The 14,497-nt window shown below is 47.1% G+C and overlaps 1 protein-coding gene across 1 annotated transcript in view; it reads right to left on the minus strand.

The window, feature by feature from the left end:
* Window positions 1-14,497, minus strand: part of COBL (cordon-bleu WH2 repeat protein) — a 153,347-nt gene that overhangs the window by 55,453 nt on the left and 83,397 nt on the right. Inside the window, exons 8-9 of the mRNA XM_029926284.1 lie at window positions 8,543-8,681; window positions 4,492-4,665 (exon numbers count right to left, since the gene is read on the minus strand). Coding sequence (XP_029782144.1) covers window positions 4,492-4,665; window positions 8,543-8,681 — 313 coding nt within the window. The remainder of the gene's footprint in view (window positions 1-4,491; window positions 4,666-8,542; window positions 8,682-14,497) is intronic.

Genomic DNA, 14,497 nt, shown 5'->3' on the forward strand with positions numbered 1-14,497 from the left:
TGGCTTTCCTCGAAGTGAGCGAGGGAGAGAGGGTAAACCAAGAAGGAAGCCACAGTTGTTGTGTTTTTAACCTAATCTCAGCAGTGACACGGGACATCTCACTACTTCTGCCATATTCTCTTCTTTGATGTTAGTCACTAAATTCAGCCCATGTTCAAGGGGAGAGAATTATACAACGGGGTGCACACAGCAGATGGGACCATTGGGACCCACTTTAGTGGTATCTGCCATACCACCAAAGGCATCCTAACAGGTAGGCCAGAGCAGGAAACAAGAACAATGTGAAGGCGGGGACGCTGACTACTACTGAGATCACCACATCTTTCTCAAGTATGACCACAAGTGCTGGCTGATTGCTGACTCTATGGAGAAAATCCCACAGACAGCTAAGCAGGGACTGGATGCCCTTTAGCCCAGAAAACATCTTAGTTCAATAAAGCTAATGGAATATTTAGTGTGATTATAATGTTGATACTTATGATCCACAGAAAGATATATTCTGGCATATTCTGCTGCTGAATATATGCTGTGTGTCAGGCATCATGTTGAAGAGTGGATACAAATAGGAAATAAGATCCGTGAAGGCACCAAGTAGCTTACACAAGCAGAGCAGCAAAACAAGTGTAATACAAGTGAGGAAACACCCGGATGGGGGAGAAGAAATATGGACTGGAAAGGTAGCAGGATGGTTTCCTGAGATGGTGGTAGGGTATGCTGAGCACGCAGAGAGTTCACATCAACCTGATGCCCATGCGGGGTGTACCCATGGGGAGCTGGAGAACAGGCTAAACACAGTTGGCCTCTGGGAGCAAGAAATACACGGGAGTGGATGTTCACTGCTCTTCTGCCTACAAACCGTACATTGGTTCAGAAAGAGTGCAGGGGTCACAGTCAAAAGTAGCATTGACAGAGAATACAAGGTCTTCTCCCTTTGGCTTGGTTGCAGATAAGTGTGATTTCTATGGTCATATGTCAAGCGTTGATGGCACCCTAAGCATGAAGGCGGGAGACATGGCATTCAGCTAGTTTCCAGGTCAGCTGGGGAAGGCTGGTGGTGGGAAGGAATGTTGGCACCAGGCAAGCATTTAGATGGGGTCTGCACCAAGACCCTACAGAGGTCAGGGTCGGGACTAGGGAATGGTTAAAGGATCTGGAGACATCAGAATGTAGGGTAGTGCCCTGGAAGACCCATTTCACGTCTTGTGCCTTCCTCCAGGTACTGACCATCATCTATCAGCTCTTCCATTCTTATCATCTATAAAGGCTGGCCGAGCTCAGGGTTTTCTACAAAATGCATTTTTCATCTAACAACCTGAGTGGACTATACTCTCTTTTGCAGAAATAACCATCAATCTGCAGAGCCAAAGCTGCCCCCGTGGGAGTCCTTGGCATGGTGGCAAAAACTGCACAGGGATGGACGGAGACAAGACTGAGGGGTCAAACATACTCTAATGAGAATTCCTGCCATACCTATATTGCAGTAAGACCCTGGGCCAGGGAAGTAGGTCTTTCTGATTCAGTTTCTCCCAGTGACGGAACCTATCCTCAGTGGCGCGATGGGGTCTGAGCAAGAAGTCTCCTGCGAGAGGCCTCCTGGACCACCCGGCTGTTGTCGGTAGTCTGGGTCTGTCTCCACCAGGAGCACATCATTTCTTTGACAAGGAATGTGGATCTGACACTAAATGCAGGAGGAGGTGGACAAGGCATAAAAGGGTCTCTACCAAGCTTCCCTCCACACAGCTACAGAGAACCAGAAGGCTGGGGTGCCTGGGTGGCTCAGTCAGTTAAGCATCTGCCTCTTTCTCTCAGCTCAGGTCAAGATCTCATAGTTTGTGAGCTGAAGCCCCAGTGTCTGGCTCTGTGCTGACAGCGCAGAGCCTGCTTGGGATTCTCTCTCTCTCTCTCTCTCTCTCTCTCTCTCTTTCTCTCTCTCTCTGCCCCTCCCCTGAGCACTCTGTCTCTCTCTCAAAATAAATTAAAAAACTTAAAGAAAACCCAAATACCCAGAAATTAGACGAGAAGCGTAGGTAACATGTAGATGCTGGCGAGGGGTGCAAAGGCACGTCCAATATTCCTGTTCCAACAGCCCATAGCTCCCTCGAGACAAGGTGGTACCCCAATTTCAACATCTTGTGAAAATAAGACCAATGACAACCAAGGTTTCTTCTCCTTAACTGCTCTCACGTCCAGAATCAAAGAAGGCCAGGCTACTTTCTGCCTGATTGGATAGGATGTCCAAGGTTTTTTTTTTTTTATGTACAATATTTCCTGTGACTGGTTTAATGTTTATTTATTTTTGAGAGAGAGAGAGAGAGAGAGAGAGAGAGAGCACACAGCAGGGGAGGGGCAGAGAGAGAGAGGGAGACAGAATCTGAAGAAGGCTCTAGGCTCCGAGCTGTCAGCACAGAGCCCGACATGGGTTAGAACTCATGAACTGTGAGATGGTGACCTGAGTCCAAGTTGGACCCTTAAACGACGGAGCCACCCAGGTGCCTCAGGAGATCCCAGCTTTTAATGCTGTAGAAAATGGGCAAGAAAGTTCTGCTAATTAGGTAAAATAACAGCGCTGGATTGGATGCCCTGAATTCTGGTGCACGAGTAGCCAGTACAGGGACCAGGAGGAGGAGGAGCGTGTGTGAAGCCCTGACTACCTGGCCAGCGTGACATCAACACCCCATGGTACCCCCCCATCCCTCCTTCTCTTCTTCACTCTTTTACTGGCTTTGCTGTTGGTGCTCAAGAGGTGATGAAAAGGGCAGGGAATCAGGAATTGTGACCGGAGGGCAAAGGAGGCTCTGATGACTTGGGTCTAGAGAAATGAACGTTTGGAAAGAAAAACCCGGAACCCCGGCGTAAACAGAATTGTGGAGCAAGAAGACCGTGAACCTCATCTCCCATCCATTGCTGCTGACCTCCTTTTGCAAGTCCACTAAGGGCAGAAGTGGGAAAGGATTTTACAGGAGAAATCTGTCCTACCCAAGCCTGATAGTGGCCTTTGTAAGCAGCCAAGATCTTGCCTAGTGGTCTCCCCAGTAGATGCCACACACCAACAGTGTGCTTCAAGCACAAGAGGGAGATGCTGGTTAGCATCAGTTCTGATGAGGGAAAAGGCAGGAGGCCTGGCTCTCCCATCCCAGGTAGGTTTTGTGACCATTCCCTAACTGCCCATGGACTTCGTTCAGCTTTGCCCTTTTCCCTCCATTCTCCCTCCCTTGCCGGGTCCCCCACGGACAAGAATCTGTGCACGGTGACAGCAGCCACGGACTGGCCACCAAACCCCATGGCCTTGGCACATGGGGCTCAAGATCTCTTCAGAGATGGGACAGCTCCAGAGTTATCTGTACCTCGGTTGTTCTTTTTCTGACTGGGAATGTCTTATCCTTTGTTTTTCAATGCCCTGCAGAAAGTACTTGCTTCCGGAAGCATGTCCAACATCAAGAGGATCAAACATATTTGAAGGTTGGAAAAGAAGTATTTGTAAAGAAAGAGGAAATGAATCCAGATTGTTTTCCTATAGTAGTAGGTACAGAATCCCACAATTATCTTCTTTACCCAGAAGCTGGCAGTCACTTAATCAACATTTCCAAAGACAGGGAAAGATCAAGTGGTCCAGTGGCAGGAACACACAAACTTCCTAACCAGAAGGCTGCACCCACTCGTGGGCACTGGCTGCAGCCTGGGTGGAAGGCAGTGTGACACCATGCTATCACAAAAAGAATTGTGCCCCTTTATAATGAAGCATCGCTACTGAGGTGGGCATCCTGAAAGGGGTGAGCACAGGCTTGGCTTGCTGATGATGCCATCAGAATGTATCCAGTTAAATCTATAAAATGATTACCTATCTGGATGCAGGAGTGCCATACACGGTATTTCAAAAAGTCCTAAAGAAATCTCCGGAGACAATGAAGAAAGCCCATCTCAGCCACGGTGTGACAAGAGGTGGTAAACAAGGAGACTTTCATTCTGGCTGTTGCTAGGCTAAGCTCAAGCTGCTTCCCCTTCCACTGCCTCAGTTTCCCTTTCTGCAGGATAGCACTACTACTGTCTGGCCATTGGCCATACAATTCAAAGGTCCTGGTTTTGAACGTGGCTCTCCTCGGCACTCACAGCTGGCCGGCATGAGCTTCCCAGCAAAATCACAGACGTGCTGAACCGGGCTGCATGGGCTCTTGCTCTCTCCAGACACTGAGGTTGGCCGTCCTGTGGGGAATGGTGGCTCCTAGTGGACTGTCCCCACCTACACGGTATGACTCTGGTGGAGGTCTGACCACAGGTTAAGTGATTAATGAATCATGTCATTCTTTCTGGGGACCTGCAGAGTGTTCAGAGTGCATTCGCTGTGAAGTCGGACACACCGCATTGAGCATTTGGAAGGAAACGCTGGAGAACAAAGGCACGGATACTCCCAGGCAAGAATGGAAAATCTGGAAATGCAGCTCTGACATGGGTGGCCAGAGCACAGAGCGGGGAAAGGAAACAAGAGGCACATACGTGTGGGTCTTGGGTCGGGGGCCTCGGAACCAGCACTTTGCCCAGGAAAGCCGAGAGGTACTTCCACATCTGTGTCCGGAGGAGGGTAGGGTGGGGGTGGGGGAAGCACTAACTGGGGGGGCCCCCGAGCAGTGCCTCGGGGAGGCTTTTGTGGCACCTGCCGTCGTCCAACACCTACATGGAATCAATGGGGGTTGCTTCAGAAGGTTAAGCGCACAGACTCTGTCCTCCAAGGGGGGGCACATGGCCATCATTCCCCCAGGCACCAGACACAGCATCATGGCACCAAATCCAACCACACCCAACACCAAATCCAGCCTCATGGCGCCAAATCCAGCCACACCCGGCACCCAATCTAACCACACTCAGTATCAAATCCAACCACACTCAGTACCAAAGTCAACCTCACTGTGTGCATCAAATCCAGCCACACCCAGTGTCAAGTCCAACCATACTTAGCAGCAAAGTCAGACTCACTGCACCAGAGCCAGCCACACCTGGTATCAAAGTCAACTTTACCAAAATGGAACCGCACCAGCCAACAAATCCAGCCATGCCCGACCCAAATTCAAACTTGCTAGGCATCAAATCAAACCTCACGCAAGCATGCTTCAGATTTTACACACAGTGTCCTCTCCTAGGGCCAATCTGATGACACCGACTGGTTTGCAATGTTTCTGGCAGACATGACTACTCTCAAATGTTGGGCTTGAAATTATTAGTAAAAGCCCCTTTGGCAGTTCTGTCAAGTCAAAAAGAACTCCTTTTATTCCGGTTCCTTTTTAGTAGGGTCGTGAAATTATTTTTTTAGCTTCCTCTCATTATTTTTACCAATTAACTACGGCAGGTTGAATAACCACTAATTCAGCTCACTTCTTTAAGCCTGTTTATATCCTCCATCTCTTCCATCATTTAGGGTAATGGTTTTCAAACTTTATTTGAAGAGGGTCCCAGGGCCACCTGGGTGGCTCAGTTGGTGAAGTGTCCGACATTGACTCAGGTCACCATCTCATGGTTTGTGGGTTCGAGCCCCGTTTCGGGCTCTGACAATGTGGGGTCTGCATGGGATTCTCTCTCTCTCCTCTCTCTCTGCCCTCTTCTCTGCTCACACTCTCTCTCTCTCTCTCTCAAAAATAAAATAAATGAACTTAGAAAAAATGAAGAGTGTTCTGAGTTGGAGAAAGAGTTCAGGGTGGTGTCCCTCCTATCTGACCCTGGAATCTTGAGGGCATCCCTCTCCACTCTTTTGACATGCTGGGGATCCACTTGCCATTTCATAGGAAAATGATTTTCTTCTGCTAATAAGCTTTTTGAAGGTTAAGGCCTTAATATAACAAAGCCATATATATCACTTGTGTCATAAGTCATGCTTTCTGATGTTTCTTTTAAAAATGTTTTCTTCAAGCTTTAATGTTTAAAGGTCTTTTTTAAAAATGTTTATTTTGAGAGAGAGAGAGAGAGAGAGAGAGAGAGAGAGAGAGAGAGAGAGGAGAAGAGGCAGAGAAAGATCGAGAGAGCGAGAATCCCAAGCAGGATCTAAGCTGTCAACACAGAGCCTGATGAGGGCTTGAACTCACGAACCGTGAGATCATGACCTGAGCTGAAACCAAGAATCAGATGCCTAACTGACTAAGCCACCCAGGTGCCCCCAAGCTTTAATGTTTAGAATCATCTTGGAATGAATACAGTTTGTGTTTCATGATCATTATTAGATTATTAGTAAAAAGATTAAGAAATAGAATATCTTCAAGAGATATATCCACTTATTCCTTCTCTTGATTATGGTCCTTTTGATGTGGAGAAATACCCTAGCTAGACATCACTTCTCCCTCCCAGGTGCAAAGAAGCTACAAGTGGTCTGGATGAAGGTTGTCTGTTGGGTCGAGGTAAGTATCATTAAAAGAGAGGGTGCCCCCCAGAGCAAGGCACGTAAGAGGAACAGTCTTTGTACCGGAAGCTTTTCTACTGGAAGGCTTATTTTTTTGTTTGCCAAGAAATTTGGGTCAGACTCAATTCCAGCCAGTGATAATACTATTTTAGTGGAAGTTCCAGTTTCTTTTTCCTGTTTTATATCTAGGTACCTGAATAGAAAGGTGCTTATTTGTGTGTGTGTGTGTGTGTGTGTGTGTGTGTGTGTGTGTGTGTAACTGGACAGGGGCCACTGTAAAAATTTTTATCTGTTAATGCAAAGCCTAGACTTTGGTTAAAAGATCTGCCTGTGGGTTGCTAGTGTGCTGTGAGGTCGTGGGGATTGCTGATGGGGATAGAAGTCTCACTGAAAATTGCTACCAAGACCTCTACCATCCTCCTGATCATCCAAAGTATTCAAGGTCACTTTCAGTAGGAAGGAGGCTTCTAGCTTCCTTCTCAATCCTCACAAACCAAAGCTTATGGCCAAGAGAGAGAGACTAGGAGTGAATCACTGCCTTCCATATCTCCTCTTTGTACCGTGCTCCTTAGAGAGGGGACTGTCCCTACAGTTTTCATTCTTCAAACACCCACCTCCCTCTCCTGTGACGTCTGTGGGCACTGGCTGCCTGCCCACACCCGGGCCAGCTCCTCCAAACTTGGGGAGACACCACCACCTAGAATGGATGCTTCCTAGAGTTGTGACAAGGGACTATAAATCAGAGGCTGTCTTTCCTTTACAGCAAGAGTGAGTGAGAGCTTGGGAGGGAGAATGGCGGTCTCCTCATAAATAAAGGAGCTCCCCAGGTTTATTTCGAGGACCTACTGATCATGCGCTCTGTGAACAGGTCAGTATTTTCCTTTGGTAAAAAGGATACACAGACATGAAAAAGAGGTTACTGCTCCTTAGGATAATTATGTCTCTGGCTGTGAGAGGTGATGACATCGAACGGGAGGTACTGACTGGGGGAAAATGCTGACAAGCAGCCAAGCAGGCTGTGTCAGAGTTTTGGACACTGACAATGCAAGCACTTATCCTTGGGGGGCTCCTTTAGGGGGGCCGCGGCCATTAGGTCAAAGACAAAACATGAGGGTGCTGAGTGCAGTGAACAGTGTTGGGAATGGCCGTCGGGTGGCCTCTGTCATTAGCTGATCCTCCTGTAATCTCAGGCAACCCCTACTCTTCCTGTTCCTACAAAAATGAAATAACAAACACTGAATGGTTTCAAAATTACATGAACCAGGGGCGCCTGGGTGGTTCAGTTGGTTAAGCGTATGACTTCAGCTCAGGTCATGATCTTAGAGTTCATTAGTTCGAGCCCTGTGTTGGGTTCTGTGCTGACAGCTTGGAGCCTAGAGCCCACTTTGGAATCTGTGTCTCCCTCTTTCTCTCTGCCCCTACTCCACTCGTGCTCTTTTTCTCCCTCTCAAAAATAAATAGATACTAAAAATTTTTTAAATTAAATTAACTACCCACAGCTTGTGGAGCTGGAGATGCTGGTCCCTTTTCTCTCTGCTGCCTGCACCATGAGTTGGTGGCATTTAATGATCTAACAGGTCTCTCTGCTTCCAGATATTATAGTTCCATTGTCTTTCCTTCGAGTTCTCTTTTCCTCAAAAAGTATCGGGGTCTCTGCTACAGATACAAAAGGGGAGATCAATTTCAAACAGGGGGGTCAATTACCAAACTGTTGTCAACTGATCTATAAACATTTGGGGGACCAGAGGACTTTCAAAATGGCTTCCACAGACGTCATCCCAAGAACATACATCCGTCTGTCAGGGAGACGCACGCGTGCACTCACACATGTGCACACGCCGCTCACCCCCTTCCCAGCGGCTTCATCAGGGAGATACACAGGCACGCACACATGCGCACACCCCACTCATTCTCCCCCGAGCTGCCTCAGTCGTTCTCCACCCTCTCCACCACCCACCACCCACCTGCCTCCATGATGCCCCGAAAATACACCTTTAAGATGAACTCGCAAGTGTTTATTTCCGGACTTTCTTTCCTTGGCATAGATATTTTCCCAGTTAATGCCCTTGGGGTGACGAGGTGACTGCAGGAGTTAAGAGCAGCGCGAACATTCCACGCAAAACAAGACTCAGAGGCATGCAGACAGCAGCGCGGCACACTCACCCGTGGCGCTCTTCCTGTTCTCCTCCTGGTCCTGAGTGCGAGGGGGCACCAGGGGGCTCGGCGGCGGGGGCTGCGGCAGCGGGGGTGCGGGCGCCCGCCTCTTCTTCTTCTGCAAGTCCATCTGTGACCCCAGAGACACCTGGGAAGCACAAAGAAAGGCAACGGTGAGTGTCAGGGCATTTTTGTTGGGGGTGAACGGTGTGCAAGTGGGGCACACGACTTGGAGGAGCCGGCCCATGTGACGCACATGGCTCTAAGGAGGGTTGGCGGATTGCCAGGCTCCTTTCTGGGGTTCCCGGGCAGGCAGTGGATGCTGCGGTGTGAGGGTTCGCCACATTGCTCAGCTGTGGTCCTGGCTCAAGGATGCTCACAGACATCCCCCAGCATGGGAAGCTGGGGCCCTGCCCCATTTTAGCAAGGGATTTCACGCCAGTCAGGGCACGTGGTAACTTCCCCTCAGCATGACTATGAGAAAGGGGACCCTCAGCCCTTAATTAAATGCACAAGAGAACTATTCCTTCTGGAAACTACTGGGGCCACCATGACGTTTGCCCATGCAGGGGGGAGAACAGAAGGGGATGGCTCAGGGCTCACTTTATCCTGACATCCACCTGCTCTTGTATGTGTTCCCAAGTTGCCAGGATTAGTAACTGTCCACAGACCGGCCACCCCTGGACCAGCAATGACAATGAAGTTTGTCAGCATGTGGCTCCTGGTGTCAGCCTATGGGACATCCAGCTCTGTTCCATGCAGAAACCTGACTCCCACCACTTTTCACAGCGCTGAATTCACAGCTTTGAAAGGCTGTCAGTCCCAGGCAGGTCTAATGGTTGAAGGGAAGCTCTTCTAGTCCGTAAGACCCTGTCCACTGACTGCACTTCTTTGTGGAAAAGACTGGAAAAGACTATGGAATCTGCTGTCTTCCTCATTACAGAGTTTTCTTCTGTTCATCTCAGCAATGAAAATTTGTTGAAAGAACGCTGCATTTGCACGTTCGGAGTGTATGCAAACAATGGAAAACCCCATCTCTACTCGTCCTCGCCCTCAGGGGGCTGCCACCGAACCACTGACAAACAGTCTCTGAGGGTTCAAGGGCTCGTCCTGGGAGCGCTGCCTGCCAACCCCACCCCACTGTGGAATCCCCTCCATGCTTGGTGTTCCCTGGTTTATGAACCCGGGTCCCCAGAACTCACTACCAAGGAGGGAAATTCATTCCTGGCCTGGGTCGGGACTGGTGTTTCCTGGGTGTGTGGGTGTGTGTACCTGTGTGCGTCAAAAGTCTCCTTTCAAATTTTTCTCACTAATACACATTTCTCGCAACATAAATTTTGTTTTTTAAAGTTTTTAAATTTATTATTTATTCTGAGAAAGATAGAATGTGAGAAGGGGAGGGGCAGAGAGGGAGGGAGGGAACATCCCAAGCAGGCTCCGTGCCATCAGCACAGAGTCTAACGTGGAGCTCAAACCCCCAAACTGTAAGATCACGACCTGAGCCGAAATCAAGAGTTGGATATCCAACCGACTGAGCCACCCAGGTGCCTCTTATGAAGTAAATTTATATATATTTAAAAATTATGTAAGCAAAGTAAAGGAAAAAATCACTTTGTCAACACTCAGTAACTACTAATGGCTGGCATAACATTTTTCTGGTCTTCGCTTTTTCTTTTAAAAGTCAGATTATCCACCCTCCTACAATAATATACTGTAACTGCTTCCTGTGCCTTTATGATTCTTAATGTATTTTACATAAAACATGGAGAGAAGGAAAAGTCAGGTCATGCCACAAAGCTCAGAGTCTAACCAGCTGCTCCTGGTCCGCTGACCCCAGCCCAGCAGAACCCCTTCAAACTCTTCTTTCTTTTGACATTTATTGTGTTTTTTATTTAAAAAAATTTTTTAAATGTTTTTATTTATTTTTGAGAGAGAGAGAGTGAGCACGAGCAATAGAGAAGCAGAGAGAGGGGGAGAATTCCAAGCAGGCTCCACACTGTCAGCACAGAGTCCGACTCGGGGCTTGAACTCACAAACTGTGAGATCCTGACCTGAGCCAAAGTTGGACGCTCAACTGACTGAGCCACCCAGGTGCCCCTACTCTGTTTTTTAAAATCATAAGCTTGTTCTGCCATTCCTTGATTTCTTTGTGTTAGATACTGGCTTCTGCTTCAGAAGATGAGGAGTCAGCTCTTTGCAACACATGCACAGACCTACACGCATGTTTACGGCTGCCCCTTGATCTTTCCAGAAGTTATGGCATGGGATTAAATTAACACTCTAGTTCTATGTATAGTTATAATCTATAGAGTTTCATAAACCACAAATCTTCTTCAAGACAAGGCTTCTCCAGCTGAGATGTTTCATGTGTATGTTGATGACATTTTCTTTCTAGATCATTCTAGATAAGTGATAAGTGATCTGTTTTCTAACCTTTTTTTCTGGGTTTCCTGGAAATGACTTTTCTTCTACTCTGCTCTTTTTTTTTTTTTAATCCCTGGTTTCCTGGATCCCATGCCTTTTTAAAAATGGACTTCCTCACTGTAGGGGGGCATGACCTCTGTTGGCTTCCAGAGATGAGATGTGCTTGAGGTAACTCAATGAGACCCTGAAAATCTAAGATGGTTTCTATTCTGTTACATGGAACAGCCAGTTACAGATGCCTATGGAGGAGGATCTAGGCTAGAAATAATGGACTCAAAATCCTGAGCTGTTATTCTACTGTCTCCTAGCTTACAATGCCCACTCACCATGCTGGCTCCGTGTGGTCTTTTCCCTCTGCAAGATCTGAGGACCCTCTCTCACCCCTGGAGCCCTGAGCTGTATGACAGCATGGCCTGGGCTGGAGTGCTTTCCAGCCATGGTCTGGGGCATCTGTGGGATCCCTGAGATCTCTAACTCTCCATTTCCTACCCGGTTATTGATGATAAAGTGTTGAAAGGCATTGGAGCCTTGGTTCTGCTACCTGGATTTCTTCTTTTGGTGTTGACACTTCATTCATGAATCATGAAGCTTCAAGTGTTATGGATTTGCCTACATCTGTTATTTTCAAGTTCACTTTTCTCAGTGTCCTCATTTTTAAAAGATGAGGGGCTTTATAAAAATTCCTTTGTGAAAAATCTTTATTCCTTTAACTTGCACCTTTACTTAACCGGCAAACAGGTTAAGTAGCAAGCTTTGGGGAAACATTGAATTTCTGGAGCTTTGCTGACATGGTCCAGCCTCAACACCAGTATCCCTCTTCCCAGAGATAAGGACAGGCCACTCAACAAACATCTGTGGAAGACCACCTAGTTCCCAGACACAGAGCCACTCCTGATCAATTAATTAAGATAGCACATTTGAAGAGCATTTGGCAAGCTCTGAGACCACTCATCAAGACAGGCTCTGATGGGCAAACAAAAACAAAAGTGTTCTAGTAGATGCACTTACAGACTTCAAGGAAGTATTATTTATATTAGCAGCAAAGATTTAGTAAACATTTCCTAGGGGTGCCAAATGCATCTCATATAACTGCCTCAAAACAGAGGTCGTTTTCCTATGTCTGTCTGGTAAAGGAAGACACTGAAACTTATGGGAGATACATTGCTCAGCCACACAGCTAATGAGTGGACAGAATTGGCCCTTGACCTTGCTCTGACTCCAAGCATTCCCCAGGAGAAGTAACTCATGCGGTTTTGAATGGAAATGTCTATCCCTAGAAGTCCATAAATGACAAAAGTCCACGGGGTTCCCACTGTCCCATGTGGCAAATATCCACACAGCAGGTGGACAGGAAACCAATTTGTGCCAAACAATGTTGCTTCAGAAAACATTTCTTGGACCTGATGCACATCATCTGCACATTCTTTGAGGAACACGTGAAATACAGCGCTGCTCACTCTCCACAGCTCGCTCGTTCCTAGCGTTTTCTCCCGCTTAGAACCAGGATGTGTGGTGGCCACTCTGGGTGGCTCGGGGCTGATGTTAATGTGCTGCTGTCAGTGCATGGCAGCAAGGAAGGTTTCTCAATAGCAGAGCCTGAATCCTGCAGCTCCGGGTCTCTTTCAAAAGCATCCATCCACCGTGGCTTCTCTGGTTTCATAATTTCATTGTAATGTAATTTCTATTCCAATTTGTCATTGATGGAATTTGGACTGCTTTCTTGAAAGTTCTGTGGATTACTTTTTTTTTTTTTTTGCCCCTGAAAAAAAGTTAGGAGCAAGAACTACAGAGAATATCTAACCTATGGGACATTAAAAATATATATATATAGTTTATTATTAACACATAGTTACTTATAAATCTGAAATGATCTCCCAAGGCCATCAAGGCAAGCAAGCAGCCCCTCGTGTCACAGAACTTCCCATTAGTCCTGAGAGGGTTCACTACGTGGTGTAAGTTAACACACCCACTGTGCTCACCAGATCTTTCAGGGGGGTTCCATGTGTCACCTCCCTGGGCACCAGCATCTGACCAGGGGCTGTGATGCTCCCCTGTCTAGGTCATGTGTAGGGGTCGCTTTTGGCACTGCCTTGCACCCCACACCAAGGATCCCCTGCATGAAAGCCAAGGGCTCAGATGGACACCAGGTGCACTGTACATATTTCGGGCCGTTCTGGACAAGTTCCCCATTGCCTTTAGTGGCCCTCACCCAGTTCTGTGTTGGCACATAAAACGTGTGCAAAGGGGCGCCTGGGTGGCTCAATTGGTTAAGTGTCCAACTTCAGCTCAGGTCATGATCTCATGGTTCATGTATTTGAGCCCCACGTCGAGCTGTGTGCTGACAGCTCAGAGCCTGGATTCTGCTTTGGATTCTCTGTCTCCCACTCTCTCCGCCCCTCACCGGTTCATGCTCTGTCTCTGTCTCAAAAATAAATAAAACATTAAAAAAAATAAAAAATAAAATGCATGCATCTTCTTGGTGCCAGCAGCTTCAGACGCCCCTAGACACCACACACTGAGCATCATGCTCTTCACAGACTGTGGCCCATAATCAAAACTTAAAACTCTTACACATGACAGTACATGTAGTAATATTCTCCCGTGACATGGGGGAGAGTCTGACATCTTAACGTTATCCCAGAGATGATAAAGATCCTTTGGAACAGAGACGCATGCATTCTGCGCCTCCTCGTCCCTTGCGGGGACCCAAGGAACAGATCTCACTGCAGGTAACAGCTTATTTGGAGTGTCTATGCTCCATCATGAGTGTTGTCCATTTGAGGACTGGGATTCCAGCATGATTCTTAAATGACAGCAGGTGTATCTAGCTCAAAACAATACTCAGCATACACGATGGAAATTACGCAGCACATACATAATGAGGACTTAATCAGGCTCATGTCTATTAGCTATTAGAATTATGCAATGAGCAGTGAGCTGTCATGAACCAGAGTCACTACTGTTAATAGAGCTCCCAGTAAGAAACCTTGCCCTTCTTTTCCTCACATCCCCCTCCAAGAATTTTCCCTCTCCTTCTACAAAACAGTTTTTGGAAGATTTTGCTGTCACTAAACTCCATGGATTGAAGTGACTCCTTCACATTCCATTCCTTGGCAAACAGAGAAAGCCAAACGGAAACACTCAAGAGAACACAAAGAAATAGTGTGCTTCTTTTGTTGTGAGTATATCTACCAAAACAATAGGTTCTGAAAAAAAAAAAAACCCACAAAACCGATTTTCTATGGTTGAAGGAACCCTTTATGAAGGACTCGGCCCTTTTCAATATTAGTTGAGGTAATTTCTGTCCCATGTCGCAACTGTGTTATTTGCTGTTCTCAGCAATGAGAGTTTCAGTTTAGTAGAAAAACGAAACTTGAACTTGACGGAAGTAAGTGTGGCTCCCTTCATATAACCCAAGATTGCCTGTTTCACGTGCATTGTCTGAAGACAATCAAGAGGCCATGACGGAGTTGAAGCATTTCCATATGACCTAAATCCACACATACGTCTGTGGTTGGCCTCTTTATCGGGAGGCCACAC

This window comes from Suricata suricatta, chromosome 2, assembly GCF_006229205.1.
Source record: "Suricata suricatta isolate VVHF042 chromosome 2, meerkat_22Aug2017_6uvM2_HiC, whole genome shotgun sequence".
Taxonomy (NCBI): domain Eukaryota; kingdom Metazoa; phylum Chordata; class Mammalia; order Carnivora; family Herpestidae; genus Suricata; species Suricata suricatta.